Source organism: Calonectris borealis, chromosome 2 (genome assembly GCF_964195595.1).
Source record: "Calonectris borealis chromosome 2, bCalBor7.hap1.2, whole genome shotgun sequence".
NCBI classification, from domain to species: domain Eukaryota; kingdom Metazoa; phylum Chordata; class Aves; order Procellariiformes; family Procellariidae; genus Calonectris; species Calonectris borealis.
The window spans coordinates 80940476-80961373 of NC_134313.1; the positions used below are offsets into that span (position 1 = coordinate 80940476).

The following is a 20898-nucleotide window of genomic DNA, read 5'->3' on the forward strand; positions in this document are numbered from 1 at the left end:
CACATAATCTCCAAAAGGTGCAGCTGGAGTTTAACTTGCCAGTTAGACTGACTGCAGCTTTGCCAGCATTATAATGAGGCAGAAGTACTTTTTCCGAATCTCAGGCAAAGCAAAGGCATGAGACTTCAAACACACTCTGTATAACTGACCAGACTTAGAACAACTCTCCTCCCATTGTGCTTGCTGACCGTTTTCCTTCACGAGCAGTTCATCTGAGCAGTAAGCCGACAAAAATTGATTTCTATTTAAGTAAAAGACTTGTTTCTTTTAAAATAAATCTGTTAAAAAATACATGTTAAAGCACAAGCTGTGTTTAAACAAAAATAACAGTATTGCCAAGGTTTAATAAACAAAACCAACATGCTGCATCAATAATTTTTTTAAAAAACGTAATGACTTGAAGAATGTTTACAAATTATTCACAGAAACGGGTAAATCATCTTGTATTGCTGAGGCTATCCCTACAAGCACGCCAAAATTCACAGCATAACCTTTCTTTGAACAGAGTGAATGCTTGGTAAAAAATACTAATTAAACTGACATGGATGCAGATTTTCAAAAGTATGTAAGAATAGTTCACAGAAGGGATTAAGAGAGATGTTCAGCAAAACATGGACAAACCACATTTTTCTCCCCGCACCCCGTAGAATTTATCTGGTACAGCTAAAATACATTTAAATAAAAATTGCAGGAACCCAGGATTTTAAAAGTTGCTTATTAATTGAATTCTAATTTTCACCTATATGTAATTCAATCACCACAAATTTAATGAGGAGAAGGTTGTTAGTTTAGGAATCTGATTGCATTGCAGTTTAGATCAGCTCTTTGCACTTGTAGGTGAGGTCAGCTCTTTGCATTTGTGCAACGACAAATGAAATACAGTTCAAACTTGTTTGCGGCTGACACACATGAAGACTTTTAACATATCAACCTCTCAGGTTTGATCTCACCTAAGAAATCAGCTGCATTGCCATCTCTTTTGACTTTACTTTCAAAGCTTTATGAAGTGTGAATTTCATCAGGACTTTAAAATGCTGCATGCCTTGCCTTTTTTTCCAAAAAATTACTCGCTATACTTTATAGTCTCACAGTTTTAGACACTTTGTCACATTTTATCAAGCCCACACATGACATATTTACAGCCCAGATCTGGCATTTCCATTGCCTTGATTTACCCTTCCTAGTGTCAAGATTTAGGCTTTCACATAAGCCCCCTCCATAAAATAAAACCAAATAGTAAAACAATTTTGGTAAGACCCAGTTTAAGCAGAGAGTCCAAGCTGTGAACTTCTAATATTGCGGCCATAGCACAACAGCATCTGTGCTATTCTCCCACCCACAGTGGTGAGCCTGGGGCTACAGCACCAATGCAGAAATAGGTAACAAGACTCAAAACAGCTCTAGTTTGAAGCCTTCTCCTTCATCCCTCTATTTATGCTTCCCATTGCTCAGAAACACCTCATCAGTCCTTTTCCTGCTTCCTCTACGGCATGTCACCAAGGTGGCAACTCCCTGCCTTCTCATCCAGCTAGCTCTGAACCTCACGTGATAGGAGTGCAAGACACGAAACTGGAAAAAATGGTCTCCACAAGAGTCTATACTGTAACAGAGGCTTCTCCTACCTTTAATGAGTGCTGGTGATGCTTGGATGGCAGAAGTTCAGATAGTTGCTATTCTTTGAATGCTACCTCTTCAGTGATATATATATATTTGGGTTGCTTAAGGTGCATCCCCTCTCAATTGAGTTTTAGTTTGCTGAGTCATTTTAATGTGATTTTGCACTATTTGGCCAATCAAGTTTAAATAACAGAGAATTCCAAGGAGATTAACTCAGCATTTTGGAACTAATACTGTTTGTCACGGTTAAAATTCCCTTAAGCAGCTCAGTATACCTCTATTTACATTTGTTTGTATGAAAAAAAAAAGATCTTACTCATGATGAGCAAGCACAAACAGAATACTCTCAGGGTACAATTCAAATCATGCTTCTTCCAACTCATTGGCTTACCAAGATTTAATGATAACCCAAGGCAATCTGTTTTTGTCATGTACAGGAGATAAACCGATAAACATTCAGTAGCGCAAAATAAAATGCAGGGTGTGACGATGTTGTATCACAACTAGGGCTCCCTCTGAATAACTCCAGAGTCCTAAGGCAGAGGTGACATTCCGCCTTTTATCATAATCCAGCAGGCTCAGCGCCTTGCTGCACGCAGAGACAACATTCAGCAGCTTTGCTTGCTACAGCTTCCCACTGACTGGGAAGCCACGTTTCCTCCAACAGTGGTGTACTATTACCGCAGGATTTGACAGGGGCCATTCAGAGTGTTGATTATTGTAATTAGAGCCAAACCCCCTAAAAGCCTTCTTCATGACAATCAAGGAGAGGGGCCCCATCTTGTGGACATTTCCTGGAGCGAGGATGGCTGCGAAGCTGTTAAACACAGTGCTTTTAATGCAGTGCTGGGAAGCTAGCTATGATAGCGATCTGCATCAGATCTCGCCTGAACTAGAGCTATGTCTGGGCTGAGCAGCTGGGGGTTATGCGCAGAAAACACCTCCTTTCTTTCTCCCGAGGCAAACCATCCTCCCCTTTCCACAGGTGTGAGGAATCCTGCCTCAATACGGCTTTTAAAGACCTGGAGGAAAGTTTACGCGCTGCCTGCAAACTCCTGACCTGCGCACTGAGGAAGGGGGGTGAGGTCAGGGCATCCACCACCACCAAGGCTGACCAGCCAAGCCTGGGAACAATTTATGAGGGGCCCGAGAAGCCACAGCACACATGCCCACGTGCTGTGAACAGCATGGATCCCTAGCATGGTTGGAAACACCCTGACGACCAGGGGCTCAGAGCATTTGGAGAAGAGTACAGGCACCTCCTCTGTAAAAGCTGTTTACACAACCTGCAGCTGTGTTCCACGCATGCTATCCCACAGCTACAACACCTGGCTTGTTAGCTTCATCTAAGGAGGCTCCCCACTGAATGCTTATTTTTAAGAAGCTGTGTAGTATTTGAGAGAACAAACAGGAGAAAGCTGTTGCACATGCAATGTGTGTTTCTAGCCCACTTCAAACAGGTTTTTAACACCAACACAACTGGCATTTTTCAATTCAGGACAGCAGACACTCCTTTCCCAGCTCCCTCAAATTCTCCTGATTAGCAAAAGCTTCATCGTGCTCACCCCTCGTCTCCTACAAAAATGACATTATGTATGGTGCTATTTTCACAAACCCACAATAGTTGGAGGATTTTTCTGAGGTCACGAAGGCACACCAGGACAGGGGTGGTGCCAAGGGCCTGGAGCTCTCCCGGGGGCACGTGGGAATGCTGCAGGATGGGGACCTGGACATCTAGCCACACAAGACACAGCTAGTGGCCTAGCCACCTGGGGACATGGCTATCACAGGCTCGGGTTATCATGCAGAAAGCAGCAGGTCAACACGGGGATTTTGGGGGTGTGAGGAGGTTTGGGCTTGAAGGCGCCCCTGGAAGTCACCTCGTCCGATCTCCCGCCGTGGGCCAAGTCGGCTTCTAAGCCAGACGGCGCCACTCAAGGCTTCACCCTGAGGGGTTTCGAAACTCTCCAAAGAGGGAGATTCCACCACTTCTCCGGGCAGGTTGCTCCAGACCTCGGTTGTGAAACACCCTCCCCTCCTCAGAGCTCTGCGCTTCCCCTAACGCCTGCTGCCTCCTCGCCTTCCCCTGCGCCCTCCTGACAAGGCCCCCTCCACGGCCGCGCGGGCCCCGCGGGGGGCGAAGGCGGGTGCAGCAGCCCGGGGTCCCCTCAGCTCCCCTGCCCGGCCGCCCCGAGTCCCCGGCCTCGCCTCGCTCCCCGGCCTGCAGCCGCAGGCCCCCGCCCGCCCCGCTCCCGCTTTCCAGCGTCCTTCTCGTCAGGAAGGGCCCAAGCCGCTCCCCTCCGCGGGAAGCGCGGGGTGATGCCGCCACCGCCGCCCCCGGCCTCCCGCCTCTGAGGGCGCAGCCGTTACCAGTCGCGCCGGCGGCGTGTCGCCCTGCGGGGGCTGCACCCGCGGCGTGTCGCCCGCCCGGCGCCAGGCGTGCAAAGGGTGGTGCCGGCTGCCGGGATGCGGGGCGAGGCGGAACGGGGCGGGGCGGGGCGGGGCGGGGAGGGGAGGGCTCTCGGCAGCAGCCGCTGCCGGGCCTCAGGTGCCTCTCTCCTGCCGGGCGTAAAGCGGCCTTACGCTCCCGGGAGACGGCACACTCTCCCGATCGGAGCCGCTGGGTCGGTCCCGGCGGGGAGGGCTCCTGGTGGCTCTGGGAGGCCTGCTCTCCGCTGCCGGCCCTTCGTGAGCTAACGGCTGCCGGCAGGGAGCGCCGGGGCCGGCGGGCGGGCGCTGGGGCCGGCTGCCCCGGCCTCTGGGGGAGAGACGAGGCCTGAGGGTGAAAAAGGCGCGGGGGGGTGGAATTGGTAGCACTTCTCGAGGTCCCCCCAGGACCGCCTGAAACCTGGTCCAGAGTCGCAACACATATCCAGGGAGGTACTTAAACAAAAACCCCCACACATGTATTTTTCTTTTATCCTTCCGTCTCGGTGTCAGAGGAAATATATTTCAGCAGGTGGGTGCGTGGAGCAGGGTGCTTGGTTGCAGAGCACCGGGCCGGTGTTGCCAGCTTTGCAGAAGTATGGCACCCAGCGAGAAGGTCAGCCACCGGAGAGACCCGTGTGCTCACAACAGGACGTCTCTCTTGGGGATACCACTGTGTTTGTGTTTTCCATTTCAAATTTAATTCTCTCTAACTATAGAACCTCCTCCATCACCATGTCTATAGCCGTACCTCCATTGATGCGGCTGCCCAAAAGGTGAAGACGAGACATGCTGACTGACCACGCAGATACTGACTGGCAGACCAGAGCGCTGCGCAACGTGCAGTTTGTACAGTGCCTCTAACTTCATAACTTCAGTCCTCACAGCAATATTGTTTAACATACTCACTCTGTTGAGGTATGCAGACAACCAGCGTACGGTGACAGTATAGTTACACTGATAGGATAGCAATGTGTGAAACTGTCAAACATTCCTGATACCAAAGGGAAAGTAATATCCGTGCAGATAGCTAGCCTTGATTTATGGTGTGAGAAACTGACAGATGTTGTAGAAAATAAAAAGGGACATGGGTCCCTTAGAGGATATCTGAGTAAACACGAGTTGCCAAGTTATTACCAAAGCAATGATATAAAAAATACAAAAAAATAAAAAAAAGCTCAGCAGGTCAGCAAAACGAGCCAGTGCGGTAAGAGTAAAGAGAGATGTTTATTGTTGTTTATAGTTTGTGTACTTGGGAGGAGAGAAGGGTGATAACGGGGAAGAACTTGAGAGAGGAACAAGGGATATAATGTAAAGCAAACAATATAATCAGGACTGAGTGGCGGTACCTGTTTGTCAGCCCTGTCCTGATCACCACAGTTTGGACCAGGACAATAAACCCACTGTTTCCACATGTTTCATGCCTGGGTTACTTCCACAGCCAGGAGGGACTGGTTATATTTTTCTTTGATGTTGATGAAGGAATACTAGAAGTGCCCTTCTTAACGTTGCCAAGGGAACACCTGGAGGTTGCCACCTAACCACATCATTCCTTCCTAACTCTTTAACATAGCCAAATGTTCATTTCACGCATGGGAATTCTGCTCAGTACAGCAATATATCTGAGACAAATGCTTTGTAGTTAAAAAAAAAATCTCTGTATGCAAAACCAGGGTATTTCTGTGTTAACACCTATGACCACCAAAATAAAGCCTGAAACTACTCAGGTAAAGTCAGGATGAAGTCCTACTCACTAGCATAGACAAATGCATAAACAATATTGTTACTATTGATGTCATAATGCAGAATAATGAAGCAAATACAAAGCAAGGTAACTTCAAGCAACATTTTAATGCCTAATAGTCCTTTAGTCCAACTTCGATTTCACAGTCTTGTGTAAGTCTTGTAAAAAATAATTAAGAACTATAAATTAAAATGTTCCTATTTTTGTTTGTGACAATTTTCGAAACCAGATAGTTTTCCCTTGGCTGTTTTCTTCTCTCAAATTAAATCAAACACTGATCTTGAAGCCTAGTGTTACTTTATGCTTTTGTCAAATAAACATTTTGATCCAATCAATCATATCGTTTCTAGCTTCTTCAATATACGGTTTATCATCAGGTTTCATATCTTCGGGCTTCAATTGTGCAAACCCATGAACTTGTCCAGGATAAACTTTAATTTTATATGCAACTCTACAGTACTGTTTCAGCTTCTCCTCCAATAAGGTGATCTGTAAAAGAAAGCATTTTTCCATTATGTTGTGGGTTGGTTTTTTTTTTAAATTTGCCAAACTTGCCGTTTCTCATATTGCTACATCTTTGTCTCTCCTCAACTGTCACACTTGAAGCAGGTTCTGTTGCTCAACAGACGAGAAAACCCCTCTTTGGAATATAAGACTGAAACATTTTTTAAAAGTACAGGTGAGTCTAAGAACCTCAACAGTTACTGTAAACATGGTTTGGTATCTCATTGCCGTAAAGGAACAGGTGCATTATCTATTCAGAGACTTAGGCTTGTAACCTAATTTTAAGCTCTGATCTTGAGAGAACATATTCCCTACACCTCAATGACCCTCAGTTCAAAATATTTTGATAGGCTTAGTAACAGAGTTGAAGAAAACACAGGTTTTTTTTTAGTTTACTGTATAACAAAAAGACACTGCTCCTGCACAATCTTTTGATGATAAGTACACACGTGCTTACACACAGAGTACTAATGATATGATTATGTACCTGTATACATGTGTAGACACATTTTTGTGCTCATTTCCGTTAAAAAGTCAGAAAATAGGAGAATGAACACTTATTTTGCCCCTGCAAGCTTAATTCTACCCATTGCGCAGATTAGAGACAGTACTGTAATTTATTTCATGTTCGTTCACATTTTTTTTTCCACAGAGCCCTTTATTGTTCCATGCAGAAAACAATGTATTTGATGATTTATGGTTTTTTTAACACAGGAATTTTTCTTACACAATCTGCACGGGTAGCTCAGAGAGAAGGCTTCAGGAGAAAAAGGTATGGTTTCAATGTGTAACGCATGATGGAAAAAATGTATTTATGAAAATTGTGTCCCTGGGAAAAAGACACTTTCACCATAAAAAGGGGACAGGGAGTGAAGGATTTGTTTTCCTGTGCAGAGGAGACACATATTTGAGGTACAGCTCAACCTGCTGAATAACACAGTTGGAAGTAAATATTGATTGGCTTCTGCATTCCCAGAGCACACTGCCAGTTCCCCAGTTAGACCCTACTCCTACACAACAAAGTATGCTAGAGGTGGTATGTTATCCTTGTCACTGGAGAGGAAGAATTTATGCACAGAAGAGGGCACCAGTTTCCTACCCATATATTTATCCAGCCTCTCAGATACGCTTACAATAGGGGTTATATCAGAATATAGATGGCAGCCAGGAGTCAAAACAGAGACCACAAGTTGTCATCGTCTTACTTAAAATTCACGCCCACTCTTCTGACACAGTTCATTTTGTCTCCTTGTACCAAAAGCAACTAGTCATTGGTCCACATCACCAGAAAGTTCAACTACTAGGCTGAAATTATTTTTTTCCATTCAAAGTCCAAATTCAGTGGTTTAACTACCTGTTGTCTTAACCATAGCAGTTTTTGAGATGTTTGGCTCATACCAGTTGGATCTCCCTGCCCAGTTTCACGCTCTGCTTGTGCAGCCACTCAGAGACCAACAACTGGTCTACTGCATTTCTCACCTCAGAAAAGAAGCTTTGAATAACCTAAGCAAGACACGGGGGAAGTTGAAATATAAGCAAAACAATCCAGCCTGTCTGATTTTTCATATCTGAAAATGGTTTCTAACAAGCTAGGATTTCTGTGTAGGATAAAAGAACTATGGGAAAAGGAAAATCATTTCCAGCAGAACAACTTACCTGATCGTAAGAAATAGTGTGGTCTTTCTCACCAAAAATGAAAAATGTGGGATTTAGTAAATTGTATCTTTCTTCAGAATCCCTAATTATTCCTAAAATGTATTTGAGAAACAGTCTGTTAGTGAGGTTAACACTCTTGCAAGATAAATGTCAAATTAAAAGACAAAATTTCTATTTAGATTTACTTATTAAATTCTTTTTTTAGATCAGGACAGTTTCTATTCCGATGGAGAAAAAAGCATTTGGAAAATATATTTCCCCACTCTCCAAGCACTTAGAAAATTTCTGAGCAAAAGGAAACATTTTTTTTCTGGTTTCCATAATTCTTAAATTTTGACACCAATATAGCATATTGCTGAAACAGTCATAATTGAAATCTGCAACTCACCTTTAAGCTGAGTATTTACAGAAATTGTTACAAAGCAATAACTAGACTTACAAACTGTGCATAGTCGTGTGAGCCCATATAAGTTTCCATGTGTTCTACACTACCATAGAGGGACACCCCAGCGGTTAATTGAGGATTTTTCAGCATCAGGTGATGTACTGCCATTCCACCCCAGGAAAACCCAACGATACCAATCTTCTTTGCACCGCATTGTTCCTTTAGATACTTCAAGACAACATCAGCTTCCCTAAGATATATAAACAAAAGCAAACTAAGGAATCTATTGCAGAATCAATACTTGATAATATAAGAAGTAAATTAAGAGATGCGTGAATTTTTCTGCGTCTGCAACCCCAATCGTTTAAAACAGAGAATACTTAAAAAACACATTTCAGCCCAGAGCAGTGGCTTCTATTCTTACATGGGGGTTAACATCTCTGGTCCTAGTTTAGGGAAGTACGGGTGTAGGTACTTAAATACTTACCTGAATGACCTGCTCCTTTGTTTTCAAAATAAGCAAATTTTTAATTGAATCACTTTGCCTAGGACAGGACAACTAAAGACAAGACATATCTGCAAGTAGAACAACATCTTGCATTATGGATTGTAGGAATAGATAAGCTTCACTGTGCTATCTCTACAGAGTCCACCTATTTAGATAAAGATTTATCCTGAGTATGTCATTCCTGTTGCATGAGTTAATATTAAAATATCCTACCAAGCTGACATGCAATAATACTATACTAAAGTAGCAATTACTCAAAATTAAATTGTCAGTGACAATAATTTTAAGAAAACAGGTATTGCATGAGGTATAATGCAAAAAATATGAAAATTGTTTTTAATATAGGCCAGAGCAGGTAAATTTTTTTTTTAATTGCTAACTTCTCAGGTCTCAATAGTTTTATTTTTTTCATTATATACAGAGTTTTAAATTAACTTTAAATGCAGACTGCATATACTGATAACTATATTTTCAAATATTAGGTATGTTAGTGTGGTCATCAAAGGTTTGGTTAGGCTGACAAAAAAAACAGTATGATAGTGACAAAAGGAGATCATGTCCTAGGCCTGTAGCCGGGCAGTGCGCTGTGGATGGATGGGCTCTCTCAGATTCAATTTGTTTGGAAGGGCACTAAGTCAGTCATGGGTATGTTGGATTCCTTGTGCTCTGAAAGAGCAACGGATCTACCTTGAGGGCAGCTACAAATGAACCCTTAAAAGACAGCACAGGCATGTCCTCGAGGTCTTGATTGTTTAAGACAGTGCCCACATATCTGCTCACTCTTTGGAGTAGGACTTTTTACCGGTGTTAGTCATTTGTCTTCAAAAAATTCAGTCACAGCTTCTGCAACTATATGGTCAAAAGCTTTGCTGAGAGATGTTGAAGTTAGGCTGTGACTGCTGGGACCTCTTGAAAGGGTCAGAAGAAATCTTGTGGCTTACAAGATGATAGCTCAGTAATAGGGTGTCACTGCCTCACTACTACTTTCTGAAGTTTTAGGCTGTGGTGATAGGTGCTGAAGAAACAGTAATGCCTCCCATAATTCAGGGAAGCCTTGTTACAGGCGCTGCGAGGCTCTACAGGTAGTGGGCCCTCTCTTTCACATTGAGAAAAACAGTATAGTTGACCAGATATATCTTAGGTTTTGAGCAGTCTTGCAAATTTTGATCTAGTGCTGCTCCTGCACCTATCATTATCTACAAGGCAGAAAGCAAGATGGGCAAGTGACAACTGGCAGATAACATGAGCAGTTGTGGAAGAGTTTTCCTCCCTATCTTGAGGAACTGGAGGCAGAATCAGCACTTGTGGGTGAGAGTGCTGGGTATTTCATAGCCTGTGAAACACTGGCTATGAGCCTGTGTGGCCAGTATAACATAGTTTGAAAAGGGCCCAGGAAAACAAGATGGGGACCATAAGCAGAGTGATGGACAGAGCAGATGATCCTTTCCAAATCCCAGCCAAGGCAGTGCCCAGAACCACAGAAGAACCACCTAGAATAAGCACTTGAGTGCGTGCAGCCAACATGTCCTGCTGTGAGGTGCCACTTTTAACATTTCATACAAATTCCCCTAATTTGCTGGATGCTTTTTAAAGTTCAAGTACAAATATGTATCTTACTTGTCTACTTTCGTAGGATCATGATCTTTCATCCAGTCAGCAAAGTCAGCCCAGTGATCAGTAGTTTTCCAGGGGTCTGTTCCCTTGAAGAAGTCTGGGCAGATGGTTCTGTGTGTGACATGGAATCAAGACAACTTTCACATCCAGGTGGGGAGAATCTGTGGATGTCTAAATGTCTCCTAATGTCTTTTCTACTCCAGAGTACACATCTACATGGTTACTATCTGAATCATATTCTACTCATCCTGTTCTGGCAATCAGCAGAGCTAAAAGTATGTGTCTTTCTATGGAAAAAGAAAACCCACAAATAACCTCTCATTATTTCCTTAGACATACTTAATACAAAAGTAAAGGGATTAAGCAACCCTCTTTATCTCTTTGCTAGTAAAAGCTAAAAGGTTTGGTTCTGAAAAGTTTATACAACTTAAAGATCGATACCAACGTTTATCTTTTAATCACCCACACTGCCACATAAGCATAAACACTGGCACTTCATGGCTCTGCCCGTGACTTTGTGCTCAGGTAGCCATTTTTGATGGGTCAATTTTAGTAGCTTTGGTGGCCTCATGGGAACATTTTGTCCCTTTGTGTAATTATTCGCTGTGACTGAAATGGTATGGTTGCCCTATGTGTATGGGAAACATCATATGCCACGCTTAGCTTTGGGCCTGGTGATCTATCAGTGCATTTAAGAGGAAGATGGGAAAGACAGTTGCTTACATGTATCCATGCCCTGCAATCAAATCGACTATGTATCTAATGTCTGGGAACAGCCATCCAAATATATCATGAATCACAATCACAGCTTTGTCTGTGAAAAAAGATGGTCTACAAACATATGCCTTGATGTGCTCAATTTGTACTTCATGTCCAAGGCACCCATATTGAGATCTTTCTCCAGTATCATACAGAAAAGGATCAGCCATTTGGAAACCTAAAAAAAGGAAGAAAAAAAAGAGCAAGAAAGTGAAAATAATTTGTTAATGCAAATTATTAAGGGCAAATAAAGGCAAATACAATCTGCAGAAAGTAGTTCAGTAACTTCTGTAAATAACATCCTCTTCTTTCTCTGAAAGGAGAAAGTAGAAAAAAGCAAAAGCAATGTTCCAGTGCAGAATGGCTCTTAGTCCATTGTGTGTTACTAAGCTGAGAATGAAGAGAAGTACCAAAAGCAAAGTTATAAAATTACAAACAACCTGCACATGTAGATCCTGACTCTCATGTCACATTTGTTTTGCTCCCATGCCACTCTGTCAGCACTGGTGTGAAGCAGTACGGCTTCAGCTGTCACTCTCTCCCCAGGCATGGGGCCATCGCGCGTGTCTTCACGGGGAATCCCATGCTGATTTCTCTGAATTATGTGATGGGTAAGGACCACAGCACTCAACTGCTACAGTGAAGTGCAGCGTTCAGTGCTTCTCTCAGTGCTGGCACCTGCTAGCTAATCTGTGCTTTCAGTAGCAGCATCACAGCTGTTCCGGGAGCCGAGGTATCGGGCGCAGTTGGTGAAGGACTGCAGTACGAACCAGTAAATTAGATTCCAATGCCTTGGGCCCACATGCCCGTGAAAGGGATTGCAAGAAAAGAAGCAGATATGCAAATCTCCTTCAAAATATCTGAGAGTATTTGGTTTTGTCCCTTCTCCAAAAATGGCAATTACAGACAATGAGCCAGTAGCTGTGCTAGAGAGATTAAAGTCAGAATTTGTTCTGACTCTCTGTGTCAGGAGCGTGGAATGGACTCTGTGCAAAAAGTAGAATGTAATCCTGTAATTAAAAGTAGTGTTATAATGCATCTATACAAGGAATCCAATTAAGTCTGCAGGGGCATTATTAATAGTAGCATTTCCTAGCCATGTACTGACTTTGAAACTGTCCTTGGGGATGCAGTACACACACCCACATACACATTATGACTGTCTCTGCTTCATCATTTTTGCATCAGCCTATTATTTCTGTTTGCGTTGTAACATGTAGAAACTATCTAGTCTTCATGGAAGTGCAGCGTATTCTGGTAAAAATTTATACCTTCCTCAGCTCTCCATTAACCACAGCAGCTGAGAGCTAGGTTTCACTGAGTAATGGGAAATTTTGCCTAGGCAACATGGACACATTTGGAACCACGGTGCAGCCAGACTGAAGTACAGAATCAATGCCGCAGAGACTCACCGCTTGCTTATGCCTTACACAACACTTCCCAGCTTGCATGATTAACACAGGCTCAATAACAGCATCCAAACTTTATATGCATTTTGACTGCCTTATACCCGAGATAATCAGCCTTCCCAATGTATAGTGCAGTGACACTGTTCTTCCTCATCCTCTCCCAACCCTGGGGCTGCTGTCAGCAGATATTGGCAAGGCCAGAACTGAGTTTGAGCAAATACGTTTGATCACAACCGTAACCCCTGGCTGATAGAGTGTGGTATAGCGATACAGGAACTGGGCGAATGTGGCTTTACGGCTAGAATCAAGCTGCTTCAGAAATAGCCATGAGGTGGATGATCTCACATCGTGAGCAATGCCCTGTGCTGATAACCGAGAGCTGATTACCTTTGTTAATTGTTCTCCCACCTTTCTCAACATCTGAACATCAGGTTTGGTGCTAGGAAGCATAAAGTAGCCTGATCTTCAGGATTAAAACCTCCATTGTTTTGACATTGTATGAAAGTGGAAGTTGTAACATGCATGGGAGAGTATCTCCTACTTTAAGCCCCCTGTAATAGGCCTGAACATGCTTGAGAGATGTCTGCTTATGCAAAAGTACTTCCTACCTCTTTTTTTTAACCTAAGATGAATGAGCTTGTTGAAGTGCAAGAGACTGCCTGGAGAATTCACAGGCACTCCCAAAGACAGCTAACACCACTGGCTTCTGAGATGGCAGCCACAACCTCACCCCACTAAGGTCTTTTATTCGGAAGGGCACAACCTATGGTGTTCCCTTCAAGGAAGTCGTGTTTAGGAGGCATTAAGCTTTGCAATAGTTGTGAAGCAGCCTACTGCCTATCTGTTGGTTGCTTCCCAGAAATCATTCCTTTGGCTTATCTTGATTGATGCCTAGCCAGCTGGCTCTCCTCCAGGCACCAGGCTGTGGAGAATGTTAGTAAATAGTCAGCCACACCTGCACTGCTTAGAAGTCTTTGATGGGATCCTGTTCAGTCAGAAGCTTTATTTGTTCCCGCCCAATTCATCCCATGCGATGTGGCGAAGCAACAAGCCAGGATATTTCCTACCTGTCCTGTCTCACCTCATTCCCTCTGCCCAACAATTTCATCCATTACACTTTTCCTTTTCCTGCTTTCCCCATGGCACGGTTCCAAGCAGGCAGCATCTCGCCTGTACACCCCGCTCCTCATCGCTGAGCTCCAGCACAGAGGAGACGCGGGGCCTGGGACAAAGCTAGGAACAGGGGAAGAACTGACTGCTGCTGACAGGGAAAAAAGAGTGATATCCATGAGTCCACTGTCATTCTTCTGCTCGTTGAGAGAAGGCCGCCTTATAGCTTCTCCTTCTCACCAGTGGTTCTGCTCTTCATTGGGTGTCTCGATACCGTTCTGCTTTTGTGCAAGTAACATAAAAACTGAGGAGAGTTATTTACTATTATCAGAAGGCAGAGGTGGGCTCCCTTGGGTGGTAGGACAGACCCAAACTATTACATTTTTAGGGAGCAACAAATCACATGGTTAAATTCTGCTGAGTCTCAGTTTTCAATAGGAAAAAACAAATCCCTACTTGGGTGGTGGGGCTAAAAATCTCTAAAAAAACAATCAATCAGGTAAAACGGGGCAAGGATAGTCCTAAGGATAATCCCCACTTCTAATCCCCTAAGGATAATCCCCACTTTCAGAAAGTGAATATGAGCACGTGATCTCAAAGTGCTGTGCTGCTTGGCAGGACCTTGGACTAGTGATGCCAAGATGTGACATCTCTGCCATTTTCCTGGGTCCAGTGATAACATTTTAACCTCTAGCAGTCATTTATTTCAATGGTAAGTGCTCCAATGGACCAAACAAGGAAAAGAACGGGAATTCATTACCATAAGGGCAAAGGAAATTATTACGGTCCTTTAATGTGATCTTGCTACTGATGGACATAAAATGGTTACCAGCGTCCTCAGAACTATTGCTGTGCTACAGCTTGCAGCAAGCACTCAAAATGAAATCCAGTCTTTCCCAAAGTTGACACCCTTTATCTTCACCTTATCCGCTTTGCACATGTTTTTACTGAAACCAGAACAAAAGCCTCTCTTTAAAGGAGTGGGTTTTGCTGAATGTTTTGTGCCTTTTCAAAGAGCTATATCTAATTGCTTAGCAATTTCAGATTTCTCCCTTTCAGAACAGTGAAAAGTAGTTAGCCTTTCTCTGCTGCCAACTCAGTCTTTGTGGACCAGTTTGCCATCACATACCTGGAGTAGAGGATCCTGTTTTAGCCCAGCTCGCTGCTTCTGCTCAGAGAGATACCAGCTAGATTTCTCTAAACACAAGAAGAAGAAAACCAGTTCTGCTGACAGTTTTGCTCCTGCTGCTGCCCATCCAGTTTCCAGGTGCTCTTCAACTCTTCTGCAGACTTTGGGACTGGGAGGTGAGGAGGAGAGGCTTAGCGCAGGAGTCATCCCCGCCGGAAGGGGTGGGGACGGAGCGTGCAGAGAGGCAGGGTGCAGCAGGCTCCACATCAATTGCCTTTTACTCCACCTTTTATTTATTTATTATTTAAGGAGTTTAGAAAGCAAGATGCACACAAACGCTATACTGCGTTTATTTTTTTCATCTCTCTAAATATGCGTAATTCCTAACAAAGTAGCATGGAGAAGTTAAAATGAGGACTGCTGAGTCTTCTTATCAGCACGCTCCGGTGTTCTGGGAAAAATTCCCTTCCAAACCTGTACAGTACAAAGCAAATTATGTGTGTGATGCAGCCATTTAAGACACTGCAGAATCTTTGGACCTCAGCATTTATAGCTGAGACATTTAGCATCACTACTGCATTTGCTGATGCGTTGTGAAATCCAGAAATGCATTTTCTTATAGTATATTCACGCACTTTTATTGTCCATAATAAACGTCTTCAATGGAAGTTGTGCCGAATTAAGATCAATCTGTCCTGGCAAACTTGCAGCAAAAAAAAAATTATGGAAGTCTCCCTAGCACACAGATTAAACATATTACAGCCACACCCACAAGTATTCCAAACAAGTCCAAAAGTGTTCCAGGTTATTTTTGATTAGACTTGCTTTCAACAAGTTAGAAACATTTGAGTCTGAGCTGGTTGTTATGGATGGTGGCTTGTTGAAATTTTCCATTCCTATTTCCATAATGGCCTTGTATGCAAGGAACATTAGCTTAGCCCTCAGGCTGATGTCTGCTATAGCTTTAATTTTCTCTGTGCATGCACGTGGTTTGTGTGTGTGCATGAAGGGGAGAAGGAATGAGAAAGACAAAAGAGCTCCAGGAAAATGACAGTCTCATTTCAAGTCAAAGATCAATAAAGAAATTTCGATCCTAAGTGTATATGACAAACAAGTCCCACGGTCACTCTGTAGATCCTCAGCAGTACTCTGTGTGGTAGTGACCACTGTGTAATCTGAGGACTATGTAAAACAGGTGACAGTTGGATTCAGTTCACCAAACTTCAGACCTTTACAATGAGGATGTCTACACGTCAGCACGGTGTCTACACTCCCACAGTTGTCATCAAGATTTAGGGAATGATTCACGCTCTATGGGTGTCTTCTTTAGAATGAAAAGAGTAGTCCTCTAGATGCCATAAACTGTGCCGATCACGGAGTTAATGGCAGCCTACCCACCTAGTGCGGGTGTAGATTGCTGTGCTGACTGCATCATCGGTCAGGCAAGATGAGTCCCACCTCTGTGTGCTGTGGGAGCTACACGCAACTCAGAATTAAGGTTTGTCATGACCAGACAGAGGGTGTTTGTCCTGTCATACCTGTCCGTAGCTTTGCATATCAGGATTGTATAAGAAACCATTAAAAAGATTGCTTGTGTTGCAAGGGAGGGAGTGGGGACATTTCCCTGAAAAGATCCAGTTTATATTTTCACGTTAATGGCATCTTGCTTGAGCTTCCCTAACCTCACCTGGGTGGGCATGCTGTACTCAGAGCCACAAGACTGAAGTACTGTCTTCCTACCTTGCCCCCCCAGGACTTGTGTCCGTCCAAGCTGTGGTCCCCTGTGGAACAGCTTGGGCCAGCAGAAGCAGACGTGCATCTCACGACTGTAAATCCTGTCTTCGTGCCCAGCATCTCCAATTGGGGATGGTTAGGGTGAAAGGAGAGCAAAGGACTTGCTCTGCTGTAATGCAAGCCTTTGCCTGCACACTGTGATTATGCTTGACCTGCGAACCGTATATCATATAGATCTCCCATACTTGAAGAGACGTCTCTTTCCCCGCGAGATATAATCACCTCTGTAATGGACTCAAGATTATGGAGTTCATTGCACACATGCATTTCCTACAGTCTCAGGCAACTTATACATTTACTTTTTTAAGGCTGTTGCGAACATCTCTATTTTTATGGTTTTCAAAACAAAAAAAAGGAAGACAACAGACAAGGGTTGGAATGAGCACAACAGATTCACTTTTTCAAACACAGAGTGGTCAAATTTCTCCTTCACCTGAAACACACAGCTGGGTTTCGTTTGGTTTTACTTTTTTTCCTGAAGGTTTGCAGCAATACTCCTCCAATTGCCCCCCCTGGTTTTATAGAAATGGGCGTGGAATAAAACCCCAAAGTAAATCCTCACAGCCGTTGGCTGCATTTTTAGCTGTATGTTAACATAAGAAACAAGATCCTAGGACATGCAAGCCTGCCGTCCCGAGGCAAAATAGAAAGATATTCTCTCCCAGACAACTCCTGATAGCTGAAAACCCAGAAAGGCAAGTAGTCTGCTGGCATCTAGTGCAGAAGTGAGAGACTCCAATGGAGAGACCAATGGACAGGCTTAAACATGCCCCGTTTACTGTCTCCTGGTACAGTACCTGTGTGCTGCTGGTAGCAACAGACTTGTCAGAAGGTTGAAATCATTACAAATGTTGTATTTATGCTGTGAAAAACCTGTTCAAAGTGCCTATGAGTGATGAGTGACGCTCTGCTTGCAGCCTAGAAGCTGCAGACAAGGCAAGAGGGATGGCAAGGCTCCCCTCTCCTCTTGCGGGGGTCCTGCCGGCCATAGCGGCCTCGTTAAGGGGTTACCACCACTGAGGGTACCTCGTGAGGAACCGGTGGAGAGGCCCTCAGGAAGGTTTAGCGGAGAGGCATGGTGGGACAGGGTCAGAACAGCTCAGCGCTGCGGGGCCAGCTGTAACACCTGTGCGGGCTCTGTACCCAGCACCTGCCCTGAGAGCAAGAGGCATCCCTTGGGACCTGGGTGGCTACGGGAGGGGAGCACAGCTAGTCCTTCTCACACAACTTCTCTGAAAAGAGAGGGCCTAATTACTCGGCTTGTAATTTGGAGCTGGGTTTGCGGCTTTTGTTTCTGTATATTATTCTGATTTCTTTCCCTCCATCCAGTAAAAGGCTGTGTACCTAAACTTACCTACTGAGTCATCACTTGGGAGTGAAGAAATATAGTTTAACAAATCTGATTTCATTTCCCAGGTTTCTGGCTTCGCTCTCTAGTGTTTGAATAAGACCCTTGGAAATCGAGCCGACTCTTGTTATTGCAAATCAAGGCCTGGCAGGAGGTTTACATGTACAGATACTTTCACTGCCATCAGTGAAAACTAGTCTCACACTTACGATGTTGTTCTTTACCATTTACCGAGCGTGGTTTTCTGGAGTTCATGGCTGCCTTTGCCTGGAGCATTAAAAAAAATCTCAAGGAATTCTCTGATTTGGTTAGTAGTGAACCATATCCCGGCTCTTTCCCATGCGTTCCCGTGTGTCTAAGAAGAAAGGCTCTGAAGTCTCTCCTCTGTGGGAGTGACCTTATCTGCTTCATCTGGTGTGGCACTGGCAGGCACCGCCACGTTCCCTGCACCGAGCAGGGCACCCGCCGATCCTCACAGGGCACCAGGACCCAGGCCAGGGCGACTGCTGCTTCCTTGCTATTAATCTTTGCATCTCTCACCACGCTCCCACTCCCCTGCACTTTTATTTGCTGCTAAAAATTATAGACCGAATCTGCCATCACCTCTCCCCTTTGGCCATCTCCCCTTTGCATCCGCCCCCTTTCCTGGCTTTCCACTTTACTCCATTTCTGTAAGTTATTTGAAGCCACTGGTGTCAGCTGGTTTCTGGTTGTTCCTTTTAATGTCCCTCTTTTGGGTAGGCTAGGGTCATCTCTCAGAGCATACAACTCCTATTCTCCCTAAAATTGAAAGTACGGCTCTGACCACAGAGACAGAAGGGTGACCTGCAAAAAAATGTTTTCAATAGGTATGTTGCTAATTTGCTTGTTGGCATGTAGAACTGGTTGATCCACCAGCTTCTGGGTTACTCATGTCTGGTTTGGATTAATTTTTACCTAAAACAAATCATGAATGTTTAGTCTCAATTTTCCTATTTTTGCTGAAAGAGCTTGTGGGATTTCAGAGGGTGTGTTTTGTGAACTTTATAGAAAAAGGGTGGAGTATAACTTTAATTATGTAAAGCAGTAACAGGAAAACTATTTTAATACGGCCAGTGACATGCAAAGAGGCGTATTAAAATTACTAACACTGTCTAGGTGTTTCTAGGTGTCGTGGTTTAACCCCAGCCGGCAACTAAGCCCCACACAGCCGCTTGCTCACCCCCCGCAGCGGGATGGGAAGAGAATCGGAAAGGTAAAAGTGAGAAAACTCATGGGTTGAGATAAAGACAGTTTAATAGGGAAAGCAAAAGCCGCGCACGCAAGCAAAGCAAAACAAGGAATTCACTCACTACTTCCCATGGGCAGGCAGGTGTTCAGCCATCTCCAGGAAAGCAGGGCTCCATCACGCGTAACGGTTACTTGGGAAGACAAACACCATCACTCCGAACGCCTCCCCTCCTTCTTCTTCACCCAGCCTTATATGCTGAGCATGACGTCCTATGGTATGGAATATCCCTTTGGCCAGTTGGGGTCAGCTGTCCCAGCTGTGTCCCCTCCCAGCTTCTTGTGCCCCCCAGCCTCCTCACTGGTGGGGTGCGGTGAGAAGCAGAAAAGGCCTTGGCTCTATGTAAGCACTGCTCAGCAGTAACAAAAATATCCCTGTGTTATCAACACTGTTTTCAGCAAAAATCCAAAACATAGTCCCATACTACTACTGTGAAGAAAATTAACGCTATCCCAGCCAAAACCAGCACACTAGGTTATTCAGTAGCTCATCACTTTATTAAGAAACACTTTTAATGGAATTTCAGTACAAGGCACGATTCCAAATAATAATGAATATTAATAGCAATATATAGGGAAAATAGTACATTTTGGAACAATGGCTCCAAAATAGGTACCCCAGATCAGAGGCAGCATCACTGTTGCACTGAACACTATTAAATAGAGACATGAGCAAGACAACAGAATTAAGATTACATGGATAATTGCATGGATTAAGGGCTGATTTCCTTATCTAAAAACATGAACATCTATTTTTTGGATCATTTAAGAACATGTTTATTGTTTTTTCTTACCAAATATTTTGTCTTCTTGTCTAAAACTACAAAAATTTGGAATCCAGAAATGACTAAAAAGTACTTTTCCTTTCAGTTGTCCACCATTCAGACTATTACCTTCAAGAATGAATTCATTCCACATATTTAGTCATTGAAAGTTGAATTTTGTATGCAGAATTTTCCCCATAAAATGTTGATTTAAAAATGCATATATTTGGTCTGTTTTGCTCCAGGGCACAAGTCCTTTTTTCTTTTTCTTTATTTGGTATGAGTTGTGTCATACGAAACTCATCTAATGCTCGTTTTATATTTCAGGAACTTTCTGGGATTAATCAGCTAGAAGGGGGTCATTTTGTTTGCTTGTAACTGAGGCTGTGTTTGCACTGAGATATAAACACAATTTCGGTCTTCAGTTCAAAAAAGTTGCCTTGGACAAAAAGCTGCACCTTGGGCCAGTAGAATTTACCCCACTTTTCAGAAGAGGCAACTTTCATGACTAGAAATCTGGCTTCTGTTCTGTAAACTCCCATTGTGCGCTTGAACAGTTTGATTTGGCTGAGATTTTCCAAGAGATCCTTTTTAAAGCCAAGAGGACCCCAAAACTTCCACTTACATATGATCCCCCACAGGTTATACATCTTCTAGATGAACACTTAGGGGTTTTTGCCTAACTGGAAGAAGGGGAAATGTTTGCTATTATCAGTGATTATTGAATAATTCTGGCAAAAAGAATATACTAATATAATACTAATATAATTACTATACTAAATCAGTGTTTTAAACTCCAAAACTTTAAACAGAGTGCCAGGGAAAAAAAACCTTCTTCCCATGTTTGCTCAACTTTAAAAGTGC

The 20898-nt window shown here is 43.7% G+C and overlaps 2 protein-coding genes across 2 annotated transcripts in view; both read right to left on the reverse strand.

Moving 5' to 3' along the window:
- The window catches only part of DAP (death associated protein), a 305538-nt gene that overhangs the window by 14977 nt on the left and 269663 nt on the right, over nucleotides 1–20898 (reverse strand). The gene's annotated exons all lie outside the window — the stretch shown is intronic.
- On the reverse strand, nucleotides 5976–11644 carry LOC142078237 (carboxymethylenebutenolidase homolog). Its single transcript, XM_075140692.1, has 5 exons — nucleotides 11179–11644; nucleotides 10459–10566; nucleotides 8441–8583; nucleotides 7949–8040; nucleotides 5976–6277 (listed from the first exon to the last, which is right to left on the reverse strand). The coding sequence occupies exons 1-5, from the start codon at nucleotides 11382–11384 to the stop codon at nucleotides 6098–6100; spliced, it is 729 nt and encodes a 242-aa protein (XP_074996793.1). The 5' UTR covers nucleotides 11385–11644; the 3' UTR covers nucleotides 5976–6097.

What these genes read in the sequence shown, in the direction of transcription:
- LOC142078237 (XM_075140692.1), bottom strand. Translation starts at nt 11,384, where the DNA reads ATGGCTGATCCTTTTCTGTATGATACTGGAGAAAGATCTCAATATGGG. An exon ending in ATTGCAGGGCATGGATACAT is followed by an intron (nt 10,567 to 11,178) that starts GTAAGCAACTGT and finishes TGTCACACACAG; the next exon opens with AACCATCTGCCCAGACTTCT. An exon ending in GATCCTACGAAAGTAGACAA is followed by an intron (nt 8,584 to 10,458) that starts GTAAGATACATA and finishes TATATATCTTAG; the next exon opens with GGAAGCTGATGTTGTCTTGA.